General features: G+C 50.7%; 1 protein-coding gene across 1 annotated transcript in view; it reads right to left on the reverse strand.

Moving 5' to 3' along the window:
* The window catches only part of ADCY10 (adenylate cyclase 10), a 68,080-nt gene that overhangs the window by 39,331 nt on the left and 5,025 nt on the right, over positions 1-23,724 (reverse strand). Inside the window, exons 2-13 of the mRNA XM_059414218.1 lie at positions 21,682-21,900; positions 20,928-21,032; positions 19,855-19,893; positions 19,520-19,663; positions 18,476-18,681; positions 16,777-16,873; positions 12,002-12,090; positions 9,289-9,480; positions 7,365-7,483; positions 6,314-6,390; positions 4,462-4,651; positions 2,006-2,061 (exon numbers count right to left, since the gene is read on the reverse strand). Coding sequence (XP_059270201.1) covers positions 2,006-2,061; positions 4,462-4,651; positions 6,314-6,390; positions 7,365-7,483; positions 9,289-9,480; positions 12,002-12,090; positions 16,777-16,873; positions 18,476-18,681; positions 19,520-19,663; positions 19,855-19,893; positions 20,928-21,032; positions 21,682-21,829 — 1,462 coding nt within the window. The 5' untranslated portion in view covers positions 21,830-21,900. The remainder of the gene's footprint in view (positions 1-2,005; positions 2,062-4,461; positions 4,652-6,313; positions 6,391-7,364; positions 7,484-9,288; positions 9,481-12,001; positions 12,091-16,776; positions 16,874-18,475; positions 18,682-19,519; positions 19,664-19,854; positions 19,894-20,927; positions 21,033-21,681; positions 21,901-23,724) is intronic.

Here is a 23,724-nt window from a genome sequence, read left to right on the forward strand (position 1 = left end):
GGGGGCCTAGGACTTCCTTTTGCTGTCACTCACTACCACAGTGAGCATACCCTAGGCTGGACAGTAAAGCCCCGGAGGAGGGGGAGTGGGCATTCTTCCTCCTTTCCGGCCTTCGGGAGTCTGGGGCCTGGAGTTACAAGAAGTGATCAGACTCTGAAAAACGCCTGCTGCTGACCCTCTGCCATTCTTTTAGGCTCTGCTGAAATCAGGATTCTGTCCCAACGTTCCCCCACAGTGTGGGACGGAGCCTCCTCCTCATGGTCCTAATGCAGTTGGGCCCGGGATTTAATCTATGATGATGCTTTTAGGGATGTTCAAGTCTAACGGAAGGAATTCGCAAGTGTTCTTAGAAATGGCTGCCTTCAGAATCCACGGGCAGATCTTTAGGAGGGTCTCTCCCCAGAGGGTATATCCCTCCCTCGTTTTATGTCCACTTCCCTGTGAGGTCTAGTCCCAAGTCAGCTTTCTTAGGATAGGGTCCCTGCCACCACGAGTCACAAAAAGATCACTGCCACTGCCAGATTTAGATCACAGATCTAAATGTAAAAGGTAAAACAAAATTTCTGGAAGAGAATCTTAAAAAAATTTTTCCATGACTATCAGGTGAAGAAAAATGTCTAAATAGTATACGAAAGTCCTAGCTATAAGAGACTGGTAAGCTGGATTACATTAGAATAAAATGTCCGAGGGGTGCCTGGGGGGCTCGGTTGTTAAGCCTCTGCCTTCAGCTCAGGTCATGATCCCAGGGTCCTGGGATTGAGCCCCGCACCAGGCTCCCTCCTTGGCGGGAAGCCTGCTTCTCCCTCTCCCTGTCTCTGCGGCTCCCCCTGCTTGTGCTCTCTCTCTCTCTGACAGAAGAATAAACACAATCTTAAGAAAAACGTGCACACACACACAGAGAATTGAAAGGTAAGTGCAGAATGGGAAAAGTTACGTACAGGAAAAACAAGAGACTGTACCTATTTTTAGGATATACAAAAAATTCGAACAGATCTATAAGAAACAGAACCTAATTGAAAAATAAATAGCAAAAGATCTGTATAGATACTTTATAAAAGATGATGTCCAAAGGGCCAACAAACACCTGAAAAAGGAGCTCAGCCATATCAGGGACATACGAATGGAAATCACAAGGAGACGCCACGATATACCCAACCGAGCCATTAAAATCAGAGACTGTTAAAACTAAGTTGTTGGTAAGGACAAGGAGTGACCAGAACTCTCATAATAACCCTGCTCGTCAGAATATAAACAAATACAGGGGTGCCTGGGCGGCACAGTGGTTAAGCCTCTGCCTTTGGTTCGGGTCATGATCCCAGGGTCCTGGGATCGAGCCCCACATCGGGCTCTCTGCTCGGCAGGGAGCCTGCTTCTGCCTCTCTCTCTGCCTGGTCTCTGTCTGTCACATAAATAAAATCTTTAGGAAAAAAAATATAAACAAACACAGCCACTTGAACAATCACTTGGCATCTCCTAGCAAAGCTGTGCCCACCGTCCTGACAGCTTCCTGGACACTCACGCCCAACAGAAACGCGCACGTGTGTTCACCAAGAGACAAGTACCAGCATCTTGACGGCAGCGTTTCCCATAGAAACCAAGAACCGGAAGCCACGGCAGGGTTGCACGAGGACGAAAGGACTAGCTGCGGCCCGTGTACAAGACGGGCTGCCGCGGCACGGTGCAGACCAACGCACGAGCCCTACACCCGCCGCCGCAGGGCAGTCTCGCGGCGTAAAGCTGGCTGACGGGAGGCGCGTGTGGTGACACGTCGGCAGCTTCATTTACAGGACGCCCCAAACAGGCCTGAGTCACCTCAAGTGTTAGACACCTTGGGGCGCTGTGAGGGCCCCCGGAGGACGGCTATTTTCCTACTGCTTTGCCTGGATGGCAGTTGTAGGGTCATTCTGTGGCAGCTCAGTAAGTCGCAGACGGAACGTTGCTGTATTTTCTGTGTGTTTTGTCATGGTTCGATAAAGAAGGTCAAAAATCAAGGCCCACTACCTACCCAGCAGCGGGTAGCCCTCGTCCCTGCTGCAGATGAGGTACGCCATGCCAAACATGCTGGAGCGGAAAAGAAAAGAAGTTAGAGTCGCAACAGGGAAATGCCGACAGCGCGAGTGTTTCATTCTCAGCTCCCGGAAAGTCTCCTTTCCCCTGACTTAAGGGTTGCAGATGCCTGGGGCCGGAGAGTAGAGAAATTCTTACCTGGGAAGAAGGAGCCCAAACAACTTTGGAGCCTGGGACAGTTTCAGTAAATGCCTGTTGAGTCTGCACTGGTGGAACCAAACCCCTTTCTGGGGAAACCAGTCACCATGACGGGACTCAAGGACACGCACGTGGCATACGGCATCACAGCCCAGAAAGCACCACCGGGCGCGCAAACGGCAGCGGCCCCCTCCCTGGCGAGCCCACGCTTTGTGCCTCTCATAGCTCCACGCGCTCTGCATATATCATCCTTGACTCCTGATGAAGACCTCACCAAGACAGCACAAGTATGTCCATTTTACAGAGGAGAAAACAGAGGTGCAGAGAGTTTAGCTTGCCCAAGATCCCACAGGTAGTGGGGACAGTGCCAGGAATACCGACAAAATCAGCATCAAGCCGCCGGTGCCGGCGCTTACCCAACGCGTATCACTTCTTGTAGGAGCCTTTTCAGGCAACGGGACCACTGCCATGCCAGCACTACTGTACTGTTTTGTTGTGTCTCTGTTGCAGCATATGCAACATATAGCTGATTTTGTCTACTGCATACGCTGGCGCCTCCCTATGAAACTGAGTTTGGGGGCAGGCACCAGGCCCGGTTCATATTTGCACTTCTTCACTCTCGTATTTGCAGAAATGGTACAGAAAAACTATGAGGCGGCCAGTCTTGGGATCCGGTAGTCCTGGCTTTCTGGGGTAGACGGACTGATTAACGGCCACCCTTTTTCACCCCTACCTGTGTCTGTGCCCTGTGCTATTCACTCTGGGCTCGGCCTTGTGCATGCTTTGCCAGTGCGATGTTACCAGCCCTGACACAGGGACTGGAGACATGCTTCGGTGTTGGGCTCGCTCGCTCTCGCTCTTCCCATATTGCTGCGACGACATGCCTGGCGTAGGGTGATGCAGGCTGAGACACACAGAGCCAAACCGTCCCCGCCGTGTCACCAGACTCCACCCTTATCCCCCCTGACATTGTCCTGGATCGGCCGACGGCCTGCTGAGCCCCAGGCATGGGAACAAGCCTAGTCAAGATCAGCCAAATCCAGCCCAGATCGGCTGAACCCACATATTTGTGGGACCAACAAATGTTTATTGTGGTCTCTACTAAGCCACCAAGGCTTTGCAGCTGCCCAGAACGCAGCCTTACTGTGCATTTCTAAACCCGGCTTTTCTCATTCCTTCAAATAGCGTTTTATTGATGGTCTGCGCATGTCATGTGCAGCACCGCTCCCGGGAGTACAAAGGTCCGTAAGAAAGACTCCTTGACCCAGCTGTAGCCCTGACTCTGTGTCTGGCCGCTGAGACCTGGGTTCTAGCTGACACGGAGAATCGATACCTTTCCATGTCCCATTCACTCACTCACTCATTCACTACTGTCGGTGCCCGCTATGCGCCAAGCCTGGGAATATAAAAATGAACAAGAAATAGCCAGTCTCTGCAAAGAGCCCTCAATGTAGGAAGTGAAAAGCCTATCGGGTCAGTAATTGTGCGGGGTACGTGCCAGAGAGGTACATCGAGGAGGAAACATTGGGCTGCCTGGGCTGGACTGGGCCCTTCCGAGCCAGCCTCACGGAGGAAGAGATCCCTGAGCTAGATTTCAAAAGTTGACTGTAGTGTCCCCAGCAGACTGGGGATGGGGTGGGTCATGGAGAAGACCATCTATCCAGACAGCCCAGAGAAGGGGGCACAGGAGGAGCCAAGCTGGAAAGGCAGGGACTGCTCTGTGCGTCATTTCGAGGAAAGTGAACGTCATCACAAAGATGCCTGGGAGCCACTGAGGGGTTCTGAGTCCCCAGTGACACCCACACGTCTAAGCTGGGCTCCGGAGGAACGTGGCTCACTGCGGGCCGGCAGGAGCAGCCATCTATTACTCGCTCTAGCCCCATCGAGGCCTGGCACATGGTTGACATGACCAGTAAATACTTAATGGTTGGCCACTGTGTCCATCTGGGTCCAAAGAGATACTCCAATGAGGGACTCTGTTCTGTTTGCACAACCTGTGGAGACTTGCCCGCCAACGGTCAGTAATGAGGGTAGAATGGGGTCCTGCGCCATCTACAGAGTCAGCAGGATAGAGAAAGTTGAAGGATTTTGAAATCTGGGCCTTGGTCTGGGGAAGGCATAGATTTTAATTTCATAACTTGGATTCAGATCTGACATGGGCAACCAATGGGTTCTGTTTTGGTTTGGTGTTTTTGCTATCTTAATTTCCCCACTTCTTTACCAAAAAGTACCACAAAATCCACGCCCCACACTCACACTTTCTCATTAAGCCCCAGACACTGGTAGACCGGTCCCGAATCTGCAACACCCTTCATGACCTTCTTTGGAAGCTCTTTGAAAAAGTAGGCCGGGAGGTTGCTGCCATTGTAGGTGACAGAGTCACACGTCACAATCCCTGGGTAGTACATCATCATTCTGGCCGCGATGTTGACTTTCTGGCCGATAACTGAAACAGAAAGGAAGATGGCAACGACCAGGGAGAAAACAGCCATTGAACAATTAGAATGTGATCCCCAAGGGGCATCTTCAATCCTTACTCCGTTGGCCTCTCATGAATGACGCAGAAGTCCTGCCTTCGACCACCTTCATTCTGCCCACGGTTTTTAAAAACTATACAGGGAGTTAACCTGATTAGCTGTCCACACAGTTTCTACCTCTCCTGGGAGGCCACGGGGACAATGTGGTCGGAGATTAAAGGGTCTTGAATATGGAGAAGGTTCTGTATGGGCAGTGACCACAGGCCTGAGGGCTCTCAGATGAGCCGCAGCTCGTGTTCTGCTACAAGACAGACAAGCACAAGCTTGGGTGGGAGACACTGACCTCCCCATGAGGCACAAAATTGCAACTTTTCATTCCATTTTCAAAATGAATCACCTTCATTTGGGAATGCCTTTTTTTTTTTTAAGATTTTATTTATTCATTTGAGAGAGAGAAAGAGAGCATGAGTTGTAGGAGGGGCAGAGGAAGAGGGAAGCCCGATGCAGGACCCTGGGATCATGGTCTGAGCCAAAGGCAGACGTTTGACTGACTGAGCCACGCAGGCGCCCCATTGGCAATTTCTTAAGATTGAGTAATTAGGGCTAGGAGGGGTGAGTGTGTAAGACAGAAGGGTAATACACTAGTGTACAGGCTGAAGGAAGCCATGCAGCTTCGATCCCCATCTCTATCTGTATGTTAGCAAATTCCCTGGGCAAGTTAGTAGTTTCGGACTCTCCCATGCTTTCAATTCCTCATCTGTAAATGGAGATGTAACAGTGTCCCCCTCAGGGGACAGTTTATAAAGATCCGTGAGTGAGGACACCCCGGTGGTTCAGTTGTTAAGGGTCTGCCTTTGGCTCAGGTTATGATCTCAGGGTCCTGGGATCGGGCCCCCCATCGGGCTCCATGCTCAGCGGAGAGCCTGCTTCCTCCTCTCTCTCCGCCTGCCTCTCTGCCTGCTGTGATCTCTGTCTGTCAAATAAATACAATCTTTTAAAAAACTGATTATTAAAATTTAACCATGCAATAAAGCACGGTATCATATCTCCATACCTGTCACCCAGCCCCAAAAGCCCCAAACTTGTGGCCAGTCCTGCCCCGTCTCCACTCCCATCTGCTCTGCACCCTGCATTATTTAAGAAATCCTATCAGACATCGGTGGTTTCAGACATAGCTCTTCCAGTATTCTAGAGGTTTTGTTTCTGAATATCAAACGGTAATAAGGTAGTAGGAGGGAAGTCAAAGCAGCGAAACCACAAGATAACATTTACTTTCTATTTCCTTTTGAGATTTGTGTTATTTATCAGGAATAGCAATATCCTTAAATTTCTTTAGGATTTTTTGACGGGAATTAAGAGGCGTAACTGTCTCGTGTTAACAGCCAGCGACTAGAAAGTCCCCTCATTCTCGGCCTCATTCCAGGCTGAGAGCCCCCACTACTCCCTCGAGCACCACACATCTGAGAGTTGTGCAGAGCCCAGAAACGCGCGCTTTGCCAGCGTCGAGCTGCCAGTGGGTGAAGCTACAGGGCTCGGTTCCTCCTGAGGGCAGGGCCCACGTGTCGCTCCGCTCCATCCATCCTCCCACAGAGCTGGGGCCAGGTGCGGGGAGGTGGGCTAGCCCAGCACACCTGTGTACTCGTGTCTCACAGAGTGTCCGACGATCCCGCAGAAGACGATCCCGCTGGCCACGCCGATGGAGACAGTACTGGGGCCCGGAAGAAAGCAAGAGAGTTGTAAGTCAAAAGGGAAAGAAAATGGGCAGAGAGACCGTGGGGAGGGCAGCAGGGGGCGGGCAGGGAGGGAAAGGGTTTTCAACAAGTAACTCTTCCACGGCGGGGTCTAGGGCCACTGGACAGGGTGGTCTAGAGCTGTGAAGGGGGGATGGTTTCAGACACAGAACTAAGTCTTTAGAAGTGATAAATCAGTTCACTTTTCTGCTATTTTTAAGTATTCATCTGGGCCACTTTTCTAGAAAAGAACCTCTCATTGCCCCAAGTGGACTTTCAATGGAGAGTGGCTGTGGCTGGAGGTAATTTAACTATCTTTGCTGTTGCTCGAAAGAACAAAGTCATTATTTTGAAAGGAGGTAACTCAGATGTAGTATGTGGCATCAAAAGCTAACTTTGTTGGTTCCCGAGGACGGCTGCATATACAGATGACTGGGGGCTGACACGGCGGGGATATTTAGAGCCGGGGGTGATACGCGTTAAAGTCGAGCTACAAGTTGGGTCCTTGGGGTGTTCAGGTTAGATGAACCCCAGGGCCTGGGCTCTCAGGCAGCCAGGGCTGGGGACAGTAACCCTTACTCATCTTAACCATTTTACTGTGAGTAGATCATCTGGAGGCCAGATCAATATGTAAATTTCCAGCCCAAGGACTCCTTGTATCTCCTAATTATTAAAAATCAGTGCAGGTGTCCAGCTCAGCGCCGGTGGTTCAGCCTCTACCAAGAAGTAGGCCAGACCATCGAGACACAACCCCATTCTGTTTTCTGGCAAACCTACTGCGTTTTGACTTTGTAAGGGTGTCCCTTTATCACTGCACCGGGGCTGGGTCAGCCCTCAGTAGTGAATGCAGACAGCCTTCTCCTCACTTCCTGTTCCCTGCCCTTGTCTTCTCTCTCCCTAGATACTACAAAAGGCTCAGGGACCACTGGATGGGATCAAGGTCAACACTCACTGGATTTTGTGAACCTGAGAGCAGAAGTCAAATATATCCACGGCACTCTCCAAGGCATGAGTGACCTCGTCAGGAGCCTTTTCCCCAGGGAAACCAAAGACACAGAGGAAGGAGCAGCCCTGTGAGGGAGAGAGTCAGCGAACACAGCATGGTGACCTTTAAAGGGGACCAGCCAGAAGGCCTGGGGGAATGTGTGCAGCAACTTTCCCTGTTGGGTCCCACTTCATCATGATTTCTCTCCTGCCTGTGTTCTGTTTAGTGAATGTCCTCTGACTTCTAGAGCATCGCCAGCAGCAAGGGGTCCAGCCCGAGGAGAGCTCGCCTTTCTCCAGTGCGAATGGGTTGTCCTGGGCTACGGGTGCCCCCACCTGCCTCTTCCCCTGCCTCCAAGATCTCCTGCTACAGGGTGTTAAGCGTCCGTGTGAGAAGCAGCACAGAGCAGGGGGAGGCACCAGAAAGTCTGTGTTCTCAGGCCCCTTCACGAGTGCGGAAACGTGGGCGGCTACACTCTGCGAACTTCAGTGTCTCAGTCTGCGAAGGGACGAAACGCAGAGCCGCCGAGCTTCCTTCGGCTACTAGGAGGAGAGTGTGTGCGCACGTGTGTGTGCGTGTGTGCGTGTGCACATATATAACTTTGTAAACTACAGTCTATGTAGACGTTTGTAACCTTGATGTTCTATTTGTAAACGTAGGTATCACATAATATACGTATCCGATGTAAACTTGAGCTACGGTTACACCTGGTGAGCTATAATGTTCTTCTCAGCTATTGTTGTTATTCTGAGGGACAAAGGCTTCCACGGACGCTTTTCCTTGGCATGACCTTAGCTGTTCCGAGCAGAGATTAAGCTCGGAAGCTTGGGTCTTAGTATCAATCCCTTAAAAATTACCTCAGTCAGATCTGTTGTCAATAATGGAGGACAGATTTCAATCTATGTCCAGCCTCATGAAATGCAAAGGAGAATGCCTTCAGCTCCTCAGGCCTCTCCACAGAGTCTAAGAGTCCGATCCTCGATCCTCGCTGGCCCCGGGCTCTGTCGGGGCCAGAGGGAGGAAGCCCTGCTTCAGGGCGGAGTGAGGACTTGGGTAGCCCTTGCTCCAGAGAGCCCCATAGTGGAGGACGGAGTGTGCGGCGGTCATCGGGCGCGCTGCTCACGAGATGCAGACACGCGCGCACACTCACACGCACAAGCGCACACATGCATGTGCGCGCACTCACACACACGCATGCATGCGCGCACACGCACACGCATGCATGCGCGCACACTCACACACATGCATGCGCGCACACTCACATGCACAGGCGCACACATGCACGCACAGTCATGCGCACATGCACACGCGCGCGCACTCACACGCGCACATGCACGCACACTCACTCACACACATGCATGCGCGCACACTCACATGCACAGGCGCACACATGCACGCGCGCACACTCGTGCACATGCACATGCGCACGCGTCCACACACACGCGGAAGCCCCGGAGATGGGGAACCCATGCTCGCCAGCGCGTCCGCGTAATGGGTCAGTCACCCGGTTCTCCTCCGACGTGATTAGGGGCGGATTAAAAACACCCCGAAGCAAACAAAACCAAACAGAACACCCAGAAGCTGGAGGGGCCGCCCCCAGCCCCTGCCTCGCTCCCCTCTTTGCCTCCCTCCCCACCCCCACCCCGTGGAGCTGGAAGGGGCACCTGAGGGTAGACACGGCGGGTGCGGATTATGAGAAACAGGCTTCGGGGTGAGGTGGCTCCGGACACCTGCCCTCAAGGTCCTGGCGGCCTCGGCGCCGCAGGTGCACCTGCCCGGAGCGCGCGGCCGCCGCACAGGCTGCGTCCGGGTCAGGACCAGACGGCGCTTTCGGGGTAAAAGCGTCCCCCCTCTCCCCGGCCGAGGGGCCCGCCCCGTCGCTCACACCCACCTTGTCGAACATGAACACTTTGTTGATTTGGCCTCGGAAGACCCTCAGGACGGAGCTGATGTGCACGCAGGCGTCCTGGATGGCCGAGCCGATGACCTCGGCCTTGTCTTGGTCCTTAAACACCAGGTTCACAAACACGATGGTCACCGGGCGCAGCTCAGACAAATAGCCCCGGAGCTGCTTGTCGTCGATCTGGGGAGCGGAGAGCGGCTGTCCTCAGCGTGCGTCCTTGGCACCCGGCTCGGCGTCCCAAACCCACCTCCACGTCGTCACTGGGGAGCCCCGCAAGGCTGCACTTCTCGGAATCGGGGCGCAGCACGGCAGACCCGCCCGCAGCGGAGCCGCGGACCCGGAGCGCACCGTCTCGGCTCTCCAGGGCGGCGCCCACGCGGCTGGTGCGCACCACGCCCTTGACCCCTGCCGGTCCCTGGCGCCTGGAGGGGCGTCGCAGTCCCACAAAGGGTGCTGGTCCTGTTGGCGCTCTCGCAGTTTAGGGACAAGAACAGCGTGTCACTAACCCAGCCTTAAATTTTCACAGCCTGGGACTGTCCAGGACATTCTCCTGTTCTATCCCACTTTATCTTCCAGTGAAACAAAATCAGATTATCCCCCACTTCACTGGTTAGATAACTGAGACATGAAGCAACTCTACAAGCTTCCCAGGGTCACAGGGAGCCCAATCTCCAGGCCCCTCGTCCAGTGCTCCATTTACAACTCACACCTGCGCCCGGCCGTCTGTTTCATCCCACTCCCCTCTGCTCCCCACGTTCGGCTACAACAGGCCCGGGGAAAGGAGAGAAGCACATTCCCAAATCGTGCCTGCTTATCACCATTCTTGAATTTTGTTAAATTAAACACATAGCAAACCAGTGGGGGGAAACCATTGCAGTTTCTCTCCAAATAGCACAAAACTGTCCGAGTTGCCATTGACAAAGGAGGGAATTGTGCATAGGGAACCCTGCGGTCATGCCTCCTAACTGGCTGGGACAGTCCTGGTTTTAGGTAATTTTATACTTTTCATAAAAGATGACTTAATCGGGGAATGTGGGTGGCTCAGTGGGTTGGGCCTCTGCCTTCAGATCAGGTCATGATCTCAGGGTCCCGGGATCCAGCCCCACACTGGGCTCCCTGCTCAGCGGGGAGCCTGCTTCTCCCCTCCCTACCCACCCACTCATGCCCTCTCTCTCTCTCTCTCAAATAAATGAATAAAATATTTTTTTAAATTTTATTTATTTGACACACAGATTGAGAGAGAGAGAAAGATCACAAGTAGGCAGAGAGGCAGACAGAGAGAGGGGGAAGCAGGCTCCCTGCTGAGCAGAGAGCCTGATGCGGGGCTGGATCCCTGGACCCTGAGATCATGACCTGAGATGAAGGCAGAGGCTTAACCCACTGAGCCACCCAGGTGCCTTGAATAAAGTATTTTTTTAAAAAAAGATGATTTCATAATGTCTAATGAATCAATGTGATAACTTTTCTTCAATAAATCACTAAATAAGAAATTAATATTAAACAAAGATTTAAAGATGAAATCGAGCAAAGAAATGAGTTCAAAATGATTCCACTGGACTGTGTGCACCTCTGAGGATCTCTGTGCTGTAGGTGCAGTCTGGGTACTCTGCCTGCTTTCAGCTCCCCCAGCTCTATCTTGTCAGCCGGTGTTTGTCATGCCTCCCCACAGCCTTCCTGCTGACTCATGGAGTCTAGCTTCTACCCTGTTCCTGGAAGCCTTGTTCTCCGCTGGTTGCAGCTAACAAAGCATAGTGTGTCCTCTCTCCTGGAGGCAGGGAGGGAGGGTTTTCCGGAGCTTCAGAAATCTCAGGGGACCCGCAGTGGCAGGTATGGGAGGCAGGGCTTTCAAATTGGGCTGAAGGCGGAGGGTGAGTTTGGCTACCACTTCCCACTGGGAAGGCACCTGTCCGCTGTGCAGGCTTGCCGAGGAGTTCCTCCACGACACAACTGCATTTTGATGGAATTAAGGGTTAAAACAGGCATGTATCAGGAAGATGTACAGCCTGTGCAAAAAAATGTAGGATTCGGACAGAACAAGGTTCAAATCCTAGCTATGTCTCTTACTTTAATAATCTCGGAAAAGTTGCTGGTATCCTTCCAGGTCTTGGCTTTCTCATATATAAAATGGGGATCAAGCTCTCCAGCAAGGACTGTGAAAGATCAACACGTGAGAGCAGAAGGCCCGGGCTATGGTGAGTGCTGCGGGTCACACGAATCAATACGTTTAAGGAACCCTAGATCTAAGCCAATAAAAAGGGGAAATTTTAGGGGGTGAAGGTAGTTCTGGGCATCATAATTATCTGTATTGTTAACTCCCAAAGCTCAAGATGAGGTGAGTCAGTGACTGAGAGAAACAGTGTAGCAATATGCTAATTCATTTGAGTTCTTTCCACTACTGTTTAGACAAAGGGTGGCCACATGTTCTTGTTTGCTGGGAAAAAGTTCCCATTTGCCCAGTTGTATAAAATGCACAGTCCTGGTTTATGCCTGTAGTCAGAGTGTAATTATGAATAATGCCTCCTTTAACTCTTAAAAATATCCTGATTTGAAGAACAAATTTTGTAATCTCCTATACATGGAGAACATCAGCCCCATCTTCTTTTAGTTCAATGAAACATTTTACTGGCTACTGGTTTTCTCAATCTTTCCTGATGTCCAAGATCCCTGATAATAAAAGCCAATGAATCAAATGTGCAGATACCTGCTTCAATATGCTTTCCATCACATACTTTTGCAGGGACATCTCCAGCTCAGGGTCGGACTCCAGCATGCACGCAAGCCTCAGGAGGTCTAAGAGGGCAGAAGGAGGGGCAGGATCAGAAAAGCAAGCGTGGTTCTGCAGAGCTAGAGACAGGAGTCTCCCTGTCCCTGTTCCCTTGGGTGGTGGTCTTCACAGTCCAGTCAGGGACTTTGGGACACCTCGTGGCCAAAGAGAACCAAAGGAAGTCCAATGAGCGATTCTTTGAAGTTGCAGGTTTCCCCGAATTCTGTCACATGGAGCTCCAAACCCTGTTACACTTGTCATCATGCTTTGGAATGTGGGGAGACTTTTCCTTTCAGACCTGAACTAAAGCCATGGCCACAGGGGATGCGGATGGACAGACGGGAGAAGGACGACAGACGGAGGGGCTGACAGGGGAGAGGGAGGAAGATTCAGGAGACTTCGAATCTCTGGGCTTCTCGCTCCCAGTTTGATAGCAACTCGTTGTGTGAATCTGGACAAGTCACCTCACTGCCCTAGGGGCCCCCCATTTCCTCATCGGGGAAAATGGAGGTTGACGGTTTTATACTCAAGAATAGAGTAACAGGGGGGCGCCTGGGTGGCTCAGTGGGTTGAGCCGCTGCCTTCGGCTCAGGTCATGATCTCAGGGTCCTGGGATCGAGTCCTGCATCGGGCTCTCTGCTCCGCAGGGAGCCTGCTTCCCTCTCTCTCTGCCTGCCTCTCTGCCTACTTGTGATCTCTCTCTGTCAAATAAATAAATAAAATCTTTAAAAAAAAAAAAAAAGAATAGAGTAACAGGTGGTGGTAGGAATGAGCACGGAGAAATAAAAAAATAAGGGAGAAAAAGTGCCGAAACGTTTTCAGCACGTAATAGGATAACAATGGCGCAAACATGAGATGAAAAATAAGAAGTCTGAAAAGGATATAAATTTAGGAGGAAATTCCATTTAGCCCATTCACTGAATACATCTCAAGCCTACTGTATTCAAAATACCCTGCTAGGCACTGCGTGGGAATAAAAAAGTAATGAGGAAGCGTGGGCAATTTCCTGGAGGCACTTCCTCACTGGGCTTCCAAACGTTATATGCGTGGAAACGCCACACAGAGAAAGAAAAGCTCAAATGGGCGAATAGATCGTAAGGAGGGAGAAGTGGTCAGTGTGAGGTGGCCAAATCGGGGACGGGGTCACAGGAGAACTAGACAATTCTACTGCATCTTGAATGAATTCTGGCATCTTTCTAGAAGGACTGAGGAGGGCATGCCTAGCAGAGGGATGGTGTCAGTGAGAGTCAAGCATGAGGACGGGGCGCCTGGGGGGCTCAGTGGGTTAAAAGCCTCTGCCTTCAGCTCAGGTCGTGGTCCCAGGGTCCCGGGATCGAGTCCCGCATCAGGCTCTCTGCTCCTCGGGGAGCCTGCTTCCTCCTCTCTCTGCCTGCCTCTCTGCCTACTTGTGATTCCTGTCTGTCAAATAAATAAATAAAATCTTAAAAAAAAAAAAAAAGAATGAGGACAGTGCTTTAAAGGACTGGTGAAGATTCCAGCCTGGCTGGACTCCCCTGGGAGTACTGGAGATTAAGAAATGATGATGGGGACATCGGCTGGGTAAGAGCCTTACTCTTGGTTCCTGCTCAGGTGGTGATCTCATGGGTTGTAAGATCGAGCCCTGTGCACGGCTCTGTGCTCAGCAGGGAGTGGGCTTCAAGTGTCTCTCCCTCTGTCCCTCCTTCCACCTCTCTCTCTAATAAATAAATAAATCTTGATTTATTTTTATTTTTAATTTTAAATTTTTAAAAAGATTTTATTTATTTATTTGACAGACAGAGATCACAAGTAGGCGGAGAGGCAGGCAGAGAAAGAGGAGGAAGCAGGCTCCCCGCTGAGCAGAGGCCCGAGGTGGTGCTTGATCCCAGGACCCCAAGATCATGACCTGAGCCGAAGGCAGAGGTTTTAATCCACTGAGCCACCCAGGCACCCCTAAATAAATCTTTAAGAAACAGGAAGAAGAAATGATATGGAACAGACTATGGAGAGAGTCAAGGGAGCAATTGTTGTTATAAAGGTCTAGGTTAGAGGCGCCTGGGTGGCTCAGTGGTTAAAGCCTCTACCTTTGGCTTAGGTCATGATCTCAGGGTCCTGGGATCGAGCCCCGCATCGGGTTCTCTACTCAGCAGGGAGCCTGCTTCCCCCCTGTCTCTCCACCTGCCTCTGCCTACTGTGATCTCTGTCAAATAAATAAATAAAATCTTTAAATAAAATAAAATAAAGGTCTAGGTTATCACAGAGGCAATGTGACAGAGATGTACGTGTGCCTACGGGAAAGTAAAGAATTTGGCTGGTCCTTGTTCTTGGTACCTTGGTACCTAAGTCTCTGGAATTTCTCAAGTGATGGGATTGTCTGTTCTTCTTGGACCTACAGACCACAGCTGGGTTTTGGCCAACGGGGTCTCAGGATGGGGCCAGTTGTGCTGAAAAATGGCAAGTGCGTGAGGAGAGGTTTGGGGCTTCGAGCCGTGTGGTATGAGCCTGACCTCCGACCTCTGACGAGGGCCACGAGCCTGAAGAGTGAGTCTCATCACGTGGCCAAGGAGTCAATCAGTAACGTCTACTTAGCCAAACCCCAATAAAAACTGAACCCCCCAGAGGCAGGGTGGACTGGTTGTGGTTGGCGATCACACAGCGACATGCAGGAAGGGTGATGTGCCCTGAGGACACAGAAGCTCATGGCTGGGAATCTCCAGATTTTACCCTAAGTGTCTCTTGATTTGGCTGGTCCAGATTTGTATCCTTTACAATAAAACTAAAATCGTGAACTTAGCTGTTCCCTAAGATCAATGAGTCATTCTAGTGAATTATTGGGAGCCCTGGGGGAACCCCTACATTTACAGATAGTTGGTCATAAGTTCAAGTGGCCTGGGGGTCCCAGAGCTTGCTGCTGGTGTTCAAAGTTGCCGGGTTGGGGGGAGGGGGCTTGGAGAGCACGTAACCTGTGAAATCTGTGCTAACTCCTGGTGCTTACCATCAGAATTGCATTGTGATACTGCAGTGCCCAAAGTGAAGCCTGAAGAGACCCTGTACTGAAGACACCAGTAAGACCTAGGAGACGCGATCAGGTAGAGATGGCTCAAGGGATGTCCCGTGGACCTTCTCCATCTCTGGAGATTTTGGGTTCTTGGCCTTTCTTGGTCAATTCTGCAACAGTTTCCGTCCTGCCCAACCTCCTGCCCCATGACATACTACAGCTTAGTAAAAGTATTATCTACTCTTTGTAATGTTCAGGATATCTAAGACCCGTGCAGGGAAGGAGGAGGATTCAGACGTGCTCCTGGAGTCCCAGTGCGCAGGAAGAAACAACTATGGGAGAAAGACGAGTAGCTCAGAGCTTAGACAGGGTCGAAACCAATTCTTAGGCGCAAGCTTGTGGTGCTATGTCAGCAAACCAAGACTTCAGGTACTGTCACGTCCCTGGAAATGCCCCACTTCACCAGAAATGCAGTCTATCTAGCCAGCCAATCCCCAAATGCCAAGCCAGCTTCCAGCTTCTCAGCCCAAACAAGGTTGACCGTGTGGCCCTAAGCAGCTGGAATATTTTCTACTTGTTGCTTCCTTGTTCTTTATTGCTCATCTTATAAAAGCTGTCTTCTGCCCCATTTTGCAGGTCTCCTAAAGAAGGATTTGCATTTTTTTGTTTTGTTTTGTTTTTTGCATCACCTAGATTGTCTTTAACCATTTTTTTTTTTAATATACTTTAACCATTTTTTAACAACATGTTAATGTTGGAGTACCGGTTTGGCATTCAGTGGAGATGACCCATGGGCAGGTTTTTGAGTCTAGAAATCAGATCAAAGCCTGGGCTGGATTCTGGCAGTTAGGGCTGGATCTTATGTGAGGCAAGCAACTAGCAAGACCACGAGTAGTGCCTCCTTAAATTTCGCGCCCAAGGCTTCTCCTTTCCTCACCCTAGGCTCAGTCTTCTGGGAGTCCTAGGAACGAGGAGCACGGATGAATAGAACGGATCTCCACGAGGTCGGTAGGAAAGACTAGAGGGTCAAGGACAGAGCCCTGGAAGAACCAACATTTAAGGAACGGGAAGGAGACGGAGCAAGGGCAGTGGAAACAGGTGGCTTAAGGTATAAAAGCAAAACTGAGAAAGAATATTCATGAACCCAAGGAAAGAGGAGAAACTCACTCGTGTCCATAAGAAGAGAGTAGTTTAAGGCCAACCAGCTAGGATGAGGCCTGAAGAGAGGTTACCTGCTTCAGTAAGTTGATGGTCACTGGTGGCCTTGATCTCAACAGTCTCAGCAGATGGGAGAAGTGGCTAGAAGCTAGATGTCACCTACTCTAGACGCTAGAGTAGGTGAACACATGCCCCTCAGGCCCATGCAATTTTCTTGCAAGTTTCCCGGGTGAACAAATAAATAAGAAGAGAGGAGGAGGCACAGACATACAGATGACTCTTGAGAACTTTGGTGGTGAAATTAGAAGGGGAAAGTAGGGTTCACAGAGGTTTTATTTTTCCTTTCATCATGGGGCAGACCTGCACCTGTTTAGATGATGAGGGGGAGGAGTCATTGCCAGGGCCTGAGGAGGGTACTTGGAATCAGCGTCCTGAGGAATGGGAAGGAAGTCTCTCTTGTGTGCTGCTGAGGACCAGGAGCCATAATGAGAGCCAGTTATAATAGAGCCCTGGGTGTTGCTAAGACCCTACTGACCACTGGTAAAGGCAAAGGCTCTTGTCCATGGAGTGTACTTACTTTTGTGGTCACCAGAAGGATAATAATTCATGAAAGTCATACACTTTGTGAAAAATTCATCAAAATTAAAAGTAGAAGGCGGTTTTAAGAAATTAACCTAAATAAAGAAAAAAAGAGAGAAGATTTTGGTTATTCCAAGGGTTGTCTGGTCCTTTGAATAGAATTTCTCAGCAGAAAGGGAAGGAAGTGTGCTTCTGAATGTCCAGGACAGGGTAAACAGAAACTGCATACTTAGACAACAACAATCTTTCATTTGGATGTGATTACATTAAAATATTTCTGATTATTTCATAAGATCTCAAACTTCAGTGTGTACACACAAGGCCACACTAGTGGCTCGCCTGCATACTTTTCCACTCTTAAAACTTTCTTCTTTCTTTCCTTCATAACATTTTAATGTAAATAAGACCCAGTTAAACCATCTATCATTTCTTTCTTATATCATGAAGATAAAGTTGGACAAAGGGGGCTGATGCCCAAAAAAGTAGTAGGCGCATCCCCAGCAGTAAGAGTCACCCCATGGGAACCCCGTGCTGTGGTTCCTTGAGAATGACACAACCTCGGCTCTATGATGTTCTTGCCTCCCAGCCCAAGTGAGTAACCTTAGTCCAGGAACGAGAGAGGATCAGGCAAAACCAAATGGAGGGACATTCATCAGGATGGTCAATGCTCTTACTACGGATCAAGGTCAAATAAGGAAACACTGAAGAATGGCCATCGATTGCAGGAGACTGAAAACAACGCCAAAACGCAGTGTGCGATCGGGGATAGAGTGCTGGAATGTTCCACCGAGAGCCTCCTGTAGGAAACTAGTGAGGTCTACAGGAGGCCTTTTTTCAGCGAACCGTCGTGCTGCTGTTGGTTTTCTGGCCTTGACCGCTGCACTCTGGTTATGGAAGATGTTAACCTCTGGGGAAGCTGAGTGAGGAAACTCTGTACTAATGTTGAACTTTTCTGTGAGTCTAAAAGTCATGAAGATTCAAACAGTTTCTGAAGGTATAAGGAACGATCCAAGAAGTCAGGCCCTGTTAGCCGGCTAGGTCGCGCGGCCCGGGTGCAGGCGGAGGGCGGCCGGGTATGGGGTGCACACTGATGCCCGCCGTGGGAGAGCCTCCCGCCTGCGCCGGCGGCTACCCCGATCTCCACCTCCCGTCGGCCTCGAGGTCCACTCCGGTTCTGCCTGGGCTCAGCCCTGCCGCACACGCCCGGAGCCCAGTTCTCCGACTGGCCGCGCCCCACGGGCAGGCCTGCTTGTAGCCCGTCCTCGACCTGGGCGCCGAGCTTGCTGCCGGGCGGGGCTGTGGGAAAAGTCCCTTCCCGCACTGGACGGCTGCCCCCACGCCCCTCCTGTCCTCACCCACAGTGATCCCTTCCTGAGTCGGGACGGTGTTGAGTCGCGAAAGCGACGGCCGATGGCAGCCTCAAACGACAAGCCTCCGCTCCCGGGGAATGAGCAGGAGACTCGTCCTCTGCTTCCCCAGGGCCCTGGCTCCGCCGAAGGCCTCCAAGCCCGAAGTCCACCTCCTCAGGTAGCAGAGAAGCCTAATCTCCTCCTCTTGAATGCCCGGCCGTGGCTCCTGGACGAAAGCCTGTCAGCCTCACTCAGGCTCCCGCCCAGGAGCCTCGCAGGACCTGCCTTCCCAGTGGCTTCCCGGCACAGACTGACAGAACCTTCTGGAAGCGGCCGCATCGCACCTACCTTAACAGCCCTCTGATCCGGGATCCTCTCAATTTCGATCATGCTCCGGTCGCAAAGCTGCCAGCAGTTCGGTGACAGGATGACGTCGTTCATCTGTGCCATGTTCTGTGCCAGGCGCACGTCCTCCACCGCCTGCCCGATCACCAGAAAATAGTTGCGCGTTTCGTCTCCGAAGACCAGCATGGTGATGTGGCCGGCGGCCAGCCCTGGCGAGGGGCAAGCACAGGAAGTTTCTGGGTCAGTCCCCGGCACAGTCCGAATCTCGTGTGACGGTCCTACCTCAGAGCAGATGCCGTTTCTGGGACTTGACGGGGGTCATCGGATGCGTCTGCCGGCCCAGACCTTCCGAAACTCTTCTTCCTCCTGAGCTAGAAACTCAGCTACTGGTTTTCACCTTCTGGTGACGCCTCTCGCTCTACATGGCCCTCTCAGTCCCCAAGTTATTTTATCCCCTTTTGAATCTATTTGTACTACGGAGCAACAGAGAACAACTTTAGTAACTCCTTTTGGAGAGGGTCCGCATTTTCTGCGGCTGCGGCTTTGACTAAAAAGACACCCTCAGGGTTGAATGTGAGGCTCCAGCCAGAGGGGAAAGGTTGGGAACAAGGAGGAGGTATTCTGACAGTCCGGGCCCCACCCCTTTGGTACCAGAGCCACAGAAGACAGAAACGACACACGTGCAAGACGCTCTCTGTGAGGGCTGAGGTGAGCCACGGTTGTGTCAGCCACAGTAACAGCAGCAACAGCAGAACACGGGTTAGTTTGCAGGGTGCTTAGCATGGGCCCGGCGCTACCGCGGAGCTCACGCTCCCGAGTTTGTAAGGCCTGTGAGGAGGAGCCCAAGCTCCTCAGGGTTCGCCCAAGGCTTAACCGCTGGGGAGGGAGCCCCCACTCCTGGTTAGCCTAATTCCAGAGTCCAAGACGCGACGGGTGGGCTGAGCCCCTGCGCTCCACAACATTCTGGGTTTCCGCTCAGGGAGAGATGCCTGGGCGTGGGGACCCGCTTCCAGAAGGCGGGGGCGACTCTCCGTTCTCGGGCCTCACCAATCTTGACGCGCACGTCCAGGCCTTCTTCAGCCTCCTGCGTCTCAAACAGCCCGTGGATCTCCAGGCTGCACTTGATCACCACCGTGATGATGTTCTCCAGCTGCCTCCGCTCCACCTTCCACAAGGCCAGCAGCGCGTCACCTTGAAGGGACAGACACACCCGAAGGCTTCGGAGCTGCCCGGGCGGGGACCTGTCTTGTCGGAAATCTGTCCGGACACTCACTCCTCGAACATGCCTCCAGCCAGCCCCAGCCTTCTCCGAGGTGCCGCCTCCGTTGCGGCCCAGGCACCCCCGCACTCCTCCCTCCCCCCACCTCAGCGAGCCCCCCTACCTGCAAATTTTAAGATGTCTCCTCCAAAAATTAGCACTTCTGAGAAAAGAAGAAAAGGTAAATTAAACTCCAATTTCTTCATCTTCATCCATGGAATAGAAATTCAGTCAAGAGATCAGTTCGGAGACTAAACTTATCCTAGAGAAGCGTCACACACGTCACTCACGCCCGCTGAGCGTGACAGAGCGCAGCGCACGGCACTAGCCGGGCGCGTGCTCTGTTCCCGCGAATGGGAAGAGGCAGGAGAGAAGCTGGGATTTCCCAGGAGGCCTGCAGCAGCGACCTGCGCCCATGACAGCGGGACGCTCTTGACGCATCAGGACACGTCTTCGGCAGGGGCGTGAGTGGACGCGGGGCGGATTCCACGGAAGTGAGAATCAGGGAACTGGGAAACCACGACGGTCAGCTCGGGTTTTATTACCAACCTCCCTTTCCTTTAGGCTTTACGACTGAAGTGGGCGTTTTTTGCTCTTATTTATGCCTCACAAATCTGTTGAGCTCTGTTGTGCTGAGTGGGACACAAACAGGAATTAGACAGTTTCTGCTTTTAAGAAGCATTAACTTGTGTCTGGCGTGTGACGTTAGCCCATCAGCCCGATGAAAGACTAGACCCTGAGTTTACCTTAACAGAGTAAATATTTTTCTTCATGAATAGTTCAAATTAAGGTTACAAACAAGATGGTAGGCGGAGGTTGAAAAGTCAGTTGTGCCTCTGAGTTCGTCAGTAGAAGACAGAGCACTAATGAGTTAGTAAAACTCGCTTGTTTTCGTCATGACGACATCTAGGTTGTGGCGACGCTTGCTTTTTCGAGTCACTGAATATAACCGAAGTTCTTTAAAGGGAACCTCACAGTCCGTCTTTCAACTGGTGCAAACCCTCTCTCCCTTAAACAGTCTGCGTTAGTGAGGTGTGATTACTTTCCTTCCCTCACGCTGTATTGTATTTCAAGAAAGACTGGTTTCTTACACATTTCATGAGGAAAACAAAGATCGCATTCTATCGGGTGATAACCAAGAAGTACAGGAAGACGGTCAAGGAGACATACTCAGGTCGGAAGCCCAGGGGCACTCACTCTCCACTATTGCGCTGATGTAGTGGTTGAGGATCTCCACCAGCTGCTCGGCCCCTCGGTCCATGTACATGGCCGTGCTGAACTTCTCAGTCATGGCGGTGAACCCTGTAACAAACGTCCGCCTCATTTCCTTGGCCGCTTGGAGGAACCAAACAGCCAGGGAAAGAGGAAGTCACTGGAGAGCACTGAGCCCTAGCTTTGAAGAACGGGCATGGTTTCTTCTCCATGGCCTTCGGCTGGTCCAGGTCAACCATGGGGCCTCCCATCGACGCTTATTATTTTAGGGGTCAGGAAATGAGGCCCGCTATGTCTGCCCTCCAGATTTCCCAGCCTGTGCGGGGATGACTGCGATTCTTCTAACCGGGTAGAACTTCCATTCCATCGTAATGAAAACACAGGAAACGGAAACATGTCTGAAGAGGTGACACGTTTACTGCTAAGACGTAAACAACACCTGCGGAGGTCAAGTGTGCCTGGGCTGTGCGTGGGGCTGGGGAGCTGGCCTCGATGAAACTGGGCAGAGACACGGAGCCTGAAGTTCCAGGCCTGGGCCTGGGGCATCTCAAAGGTTTGCCCATGACTGGACCTGCCGGGGAAGGGAAGGCCCAAGGGCCAGCACACAGGCTATCCCTCCTCCCTCCAGTCTTCCCCACAGGAACACCTCCTCTAACAGTGTGGAAACTCAAAGAAGGCACCGCACGGTGCCGGCAAGCCCGGGGTGCTCACCCACATCAAAGATTCCCTCTGTGCTTGCCTGAAATATCGACAAACATCAGGACTCCATCAAAATAATCCACAGAGGGTCGCTCTGGAGAGAAGTCTCCGTAGACGATGAGGTCCGGTAAGTGAGCCGCTATCCGGACAATGGCTCGGTCCTGTGATTCTTCTCTTCTGGAGCTCATGTTCAGGGCAAACGTTCAGGAATCTGTGGTCACAGCAAACTGTCCTCAAGTAGACCTTCTACAAAGAAAAGCTGAGGAGACAGGGGCACTAGTCACTCCGTCTCCGCTCCTTGGGATTCTGTCCTCATGGTTCATCGTCCTCTCTCCCTCCCTTTGGTCCTCATCCCTCTTCCTCATTTTTGAAAATTAAAAAAGAGAAGTGCCGATGTGGGTTTACGTGGGTGAACATTTACATAAAGGTGAGAAGCAAAGCACCGTATCACACACTAGCAAGTAAGTGTGTATTAAGGTACAGTCTTAAATTACGAGAGGGAACGAATTCAAAGGGATGAGTGTGCGTAGGGCTTTAAACTGAAAGTTAAAAGGCAAATGTTGAAATTTTAATTTACTGCCCAGTTAGTTCTAAGAAAAACCAGAATTTCCTAATGCCTTCTTTTAAGCTGTTGGGGTCAATTAAATGTTCATGCCTGAATGCTGTAAAAATCATGCTCTATCCCCGTGAACAGAAATGGCATACCCAACATTTTCGGAGCAATCCAAGTTCCTGGAAGAAGTGATACAGATCTTCTTTTTTTAAAACATTTTATTTATTTATTTGACAGACAGAGATCACAAGGAGGCAGAGAGGCAGGCAGAGAGAGAGGAGGAAGCAGGCTCCCTGCCAAGCAGAGAGCCCTATGTGGGGCTCGATCCCAGGATGCTGGGATCATGACCCAAGCCGAAGGCAGAGGCTTAACCCACTGAGCCCCACAGGTACCTCAGTGATAGAGATCTTAAGAGCGTTAAAAGGAAAAAAAAAAAAAAGGAACTGTTCCTGATTGTCAGGGAGGAACTGGTTGGTAATTTCAACCAGACACAGGTCATACTGGGGTATGTGAGAACATTGGAAGGAAAAAGTGAGATACATAACATCTATCATAGGCTTAAGAAAAACATTTAAGAAAAAAAAAGGGAAACTAGTATATTTAGCAAAGTCTAAAATGTAGAGAAACCTCTAAAATTGAGTACTAAATATTAAGTATTGAATAACCTTTGAAAGGAAAAGCCCTGGCAAACTCAAATATTAAGAAGTGAATAAAAGATAGAGATATGTGCACCTTAGGTTTAAAAAAAGAGGGGGGGCAGCATTTAAAAATTCAATAAAAACCATAGCATGTCTAGGAACAGCTAATAGAGAATCAAATAAATAAATAATTGCAGATCGCGCATTTGGAACGTGTCACATGAACTTACAGGGGGGCGCAGAGCACAGAACCCCCAGAATGAGCTGGAACGCAGGGAAAATGCGGAGGTTAAGAGAACTTAGAGGGAGTTTTAGGCTTTATTAAAAGCAAAGAAATTATTACAAGAGGAATACGGACAACATTTCTGCTGTCTTCACTGTGGAGAACTGAAAAGCACAACAGAGATTGCTGAGAAAGAACTGAACTCCAAGCTAAGAAGGTAGAAATAAAGCATCCAGTCACTTCAAATAAACCCGAGTAGCCAGCCCCGGGGAACCTATGCACACAGACACGAAGGATGAACCGATGCAATTGTGAGAACAAGAGAGGAAAACTGGAGATGGCCACTTTCTTTCCTGCATTTCCAGAGATGAGGCTACAGAGCACTCGGACTGGTAAATACAATGTATCCATCAGCAGAAGCTGGCTTTGCTCCATTAACAAATACTCCAAAATGACAGTGGCTTGAAATAACAAAGGCCTATTTCCTGTTCGTTTCTCCCTTGTCTGTCGTAGGTCGTCTGAGGCTTTGCTCTGTTACTGCCTTCACTCTGGGACCTTCCGGACAGCAAGATGAGGATTTGCTGAAGAAGATTCATTCTTCTTCTTCTTCTTTTTTTTTTTTTAAATTTAAACAGTTTTGTTTGTTTTTTAAAGATTGTGTTTATTTAC

The sequence above is a fragment of the Mustela nigripes genome, chromosome 10 (genome assembly GCF_022355385.1).
Source record: "Mustela nigripes isolate SB6536 chromosome 10, MUSNIG.SB6536, whole genome shotgun sequence".
NCBI lineage: Eukaryota > Metazoa > Chordata > Mammalia > Carnivora > Mustelidae > Mustela > Mustela nigripes.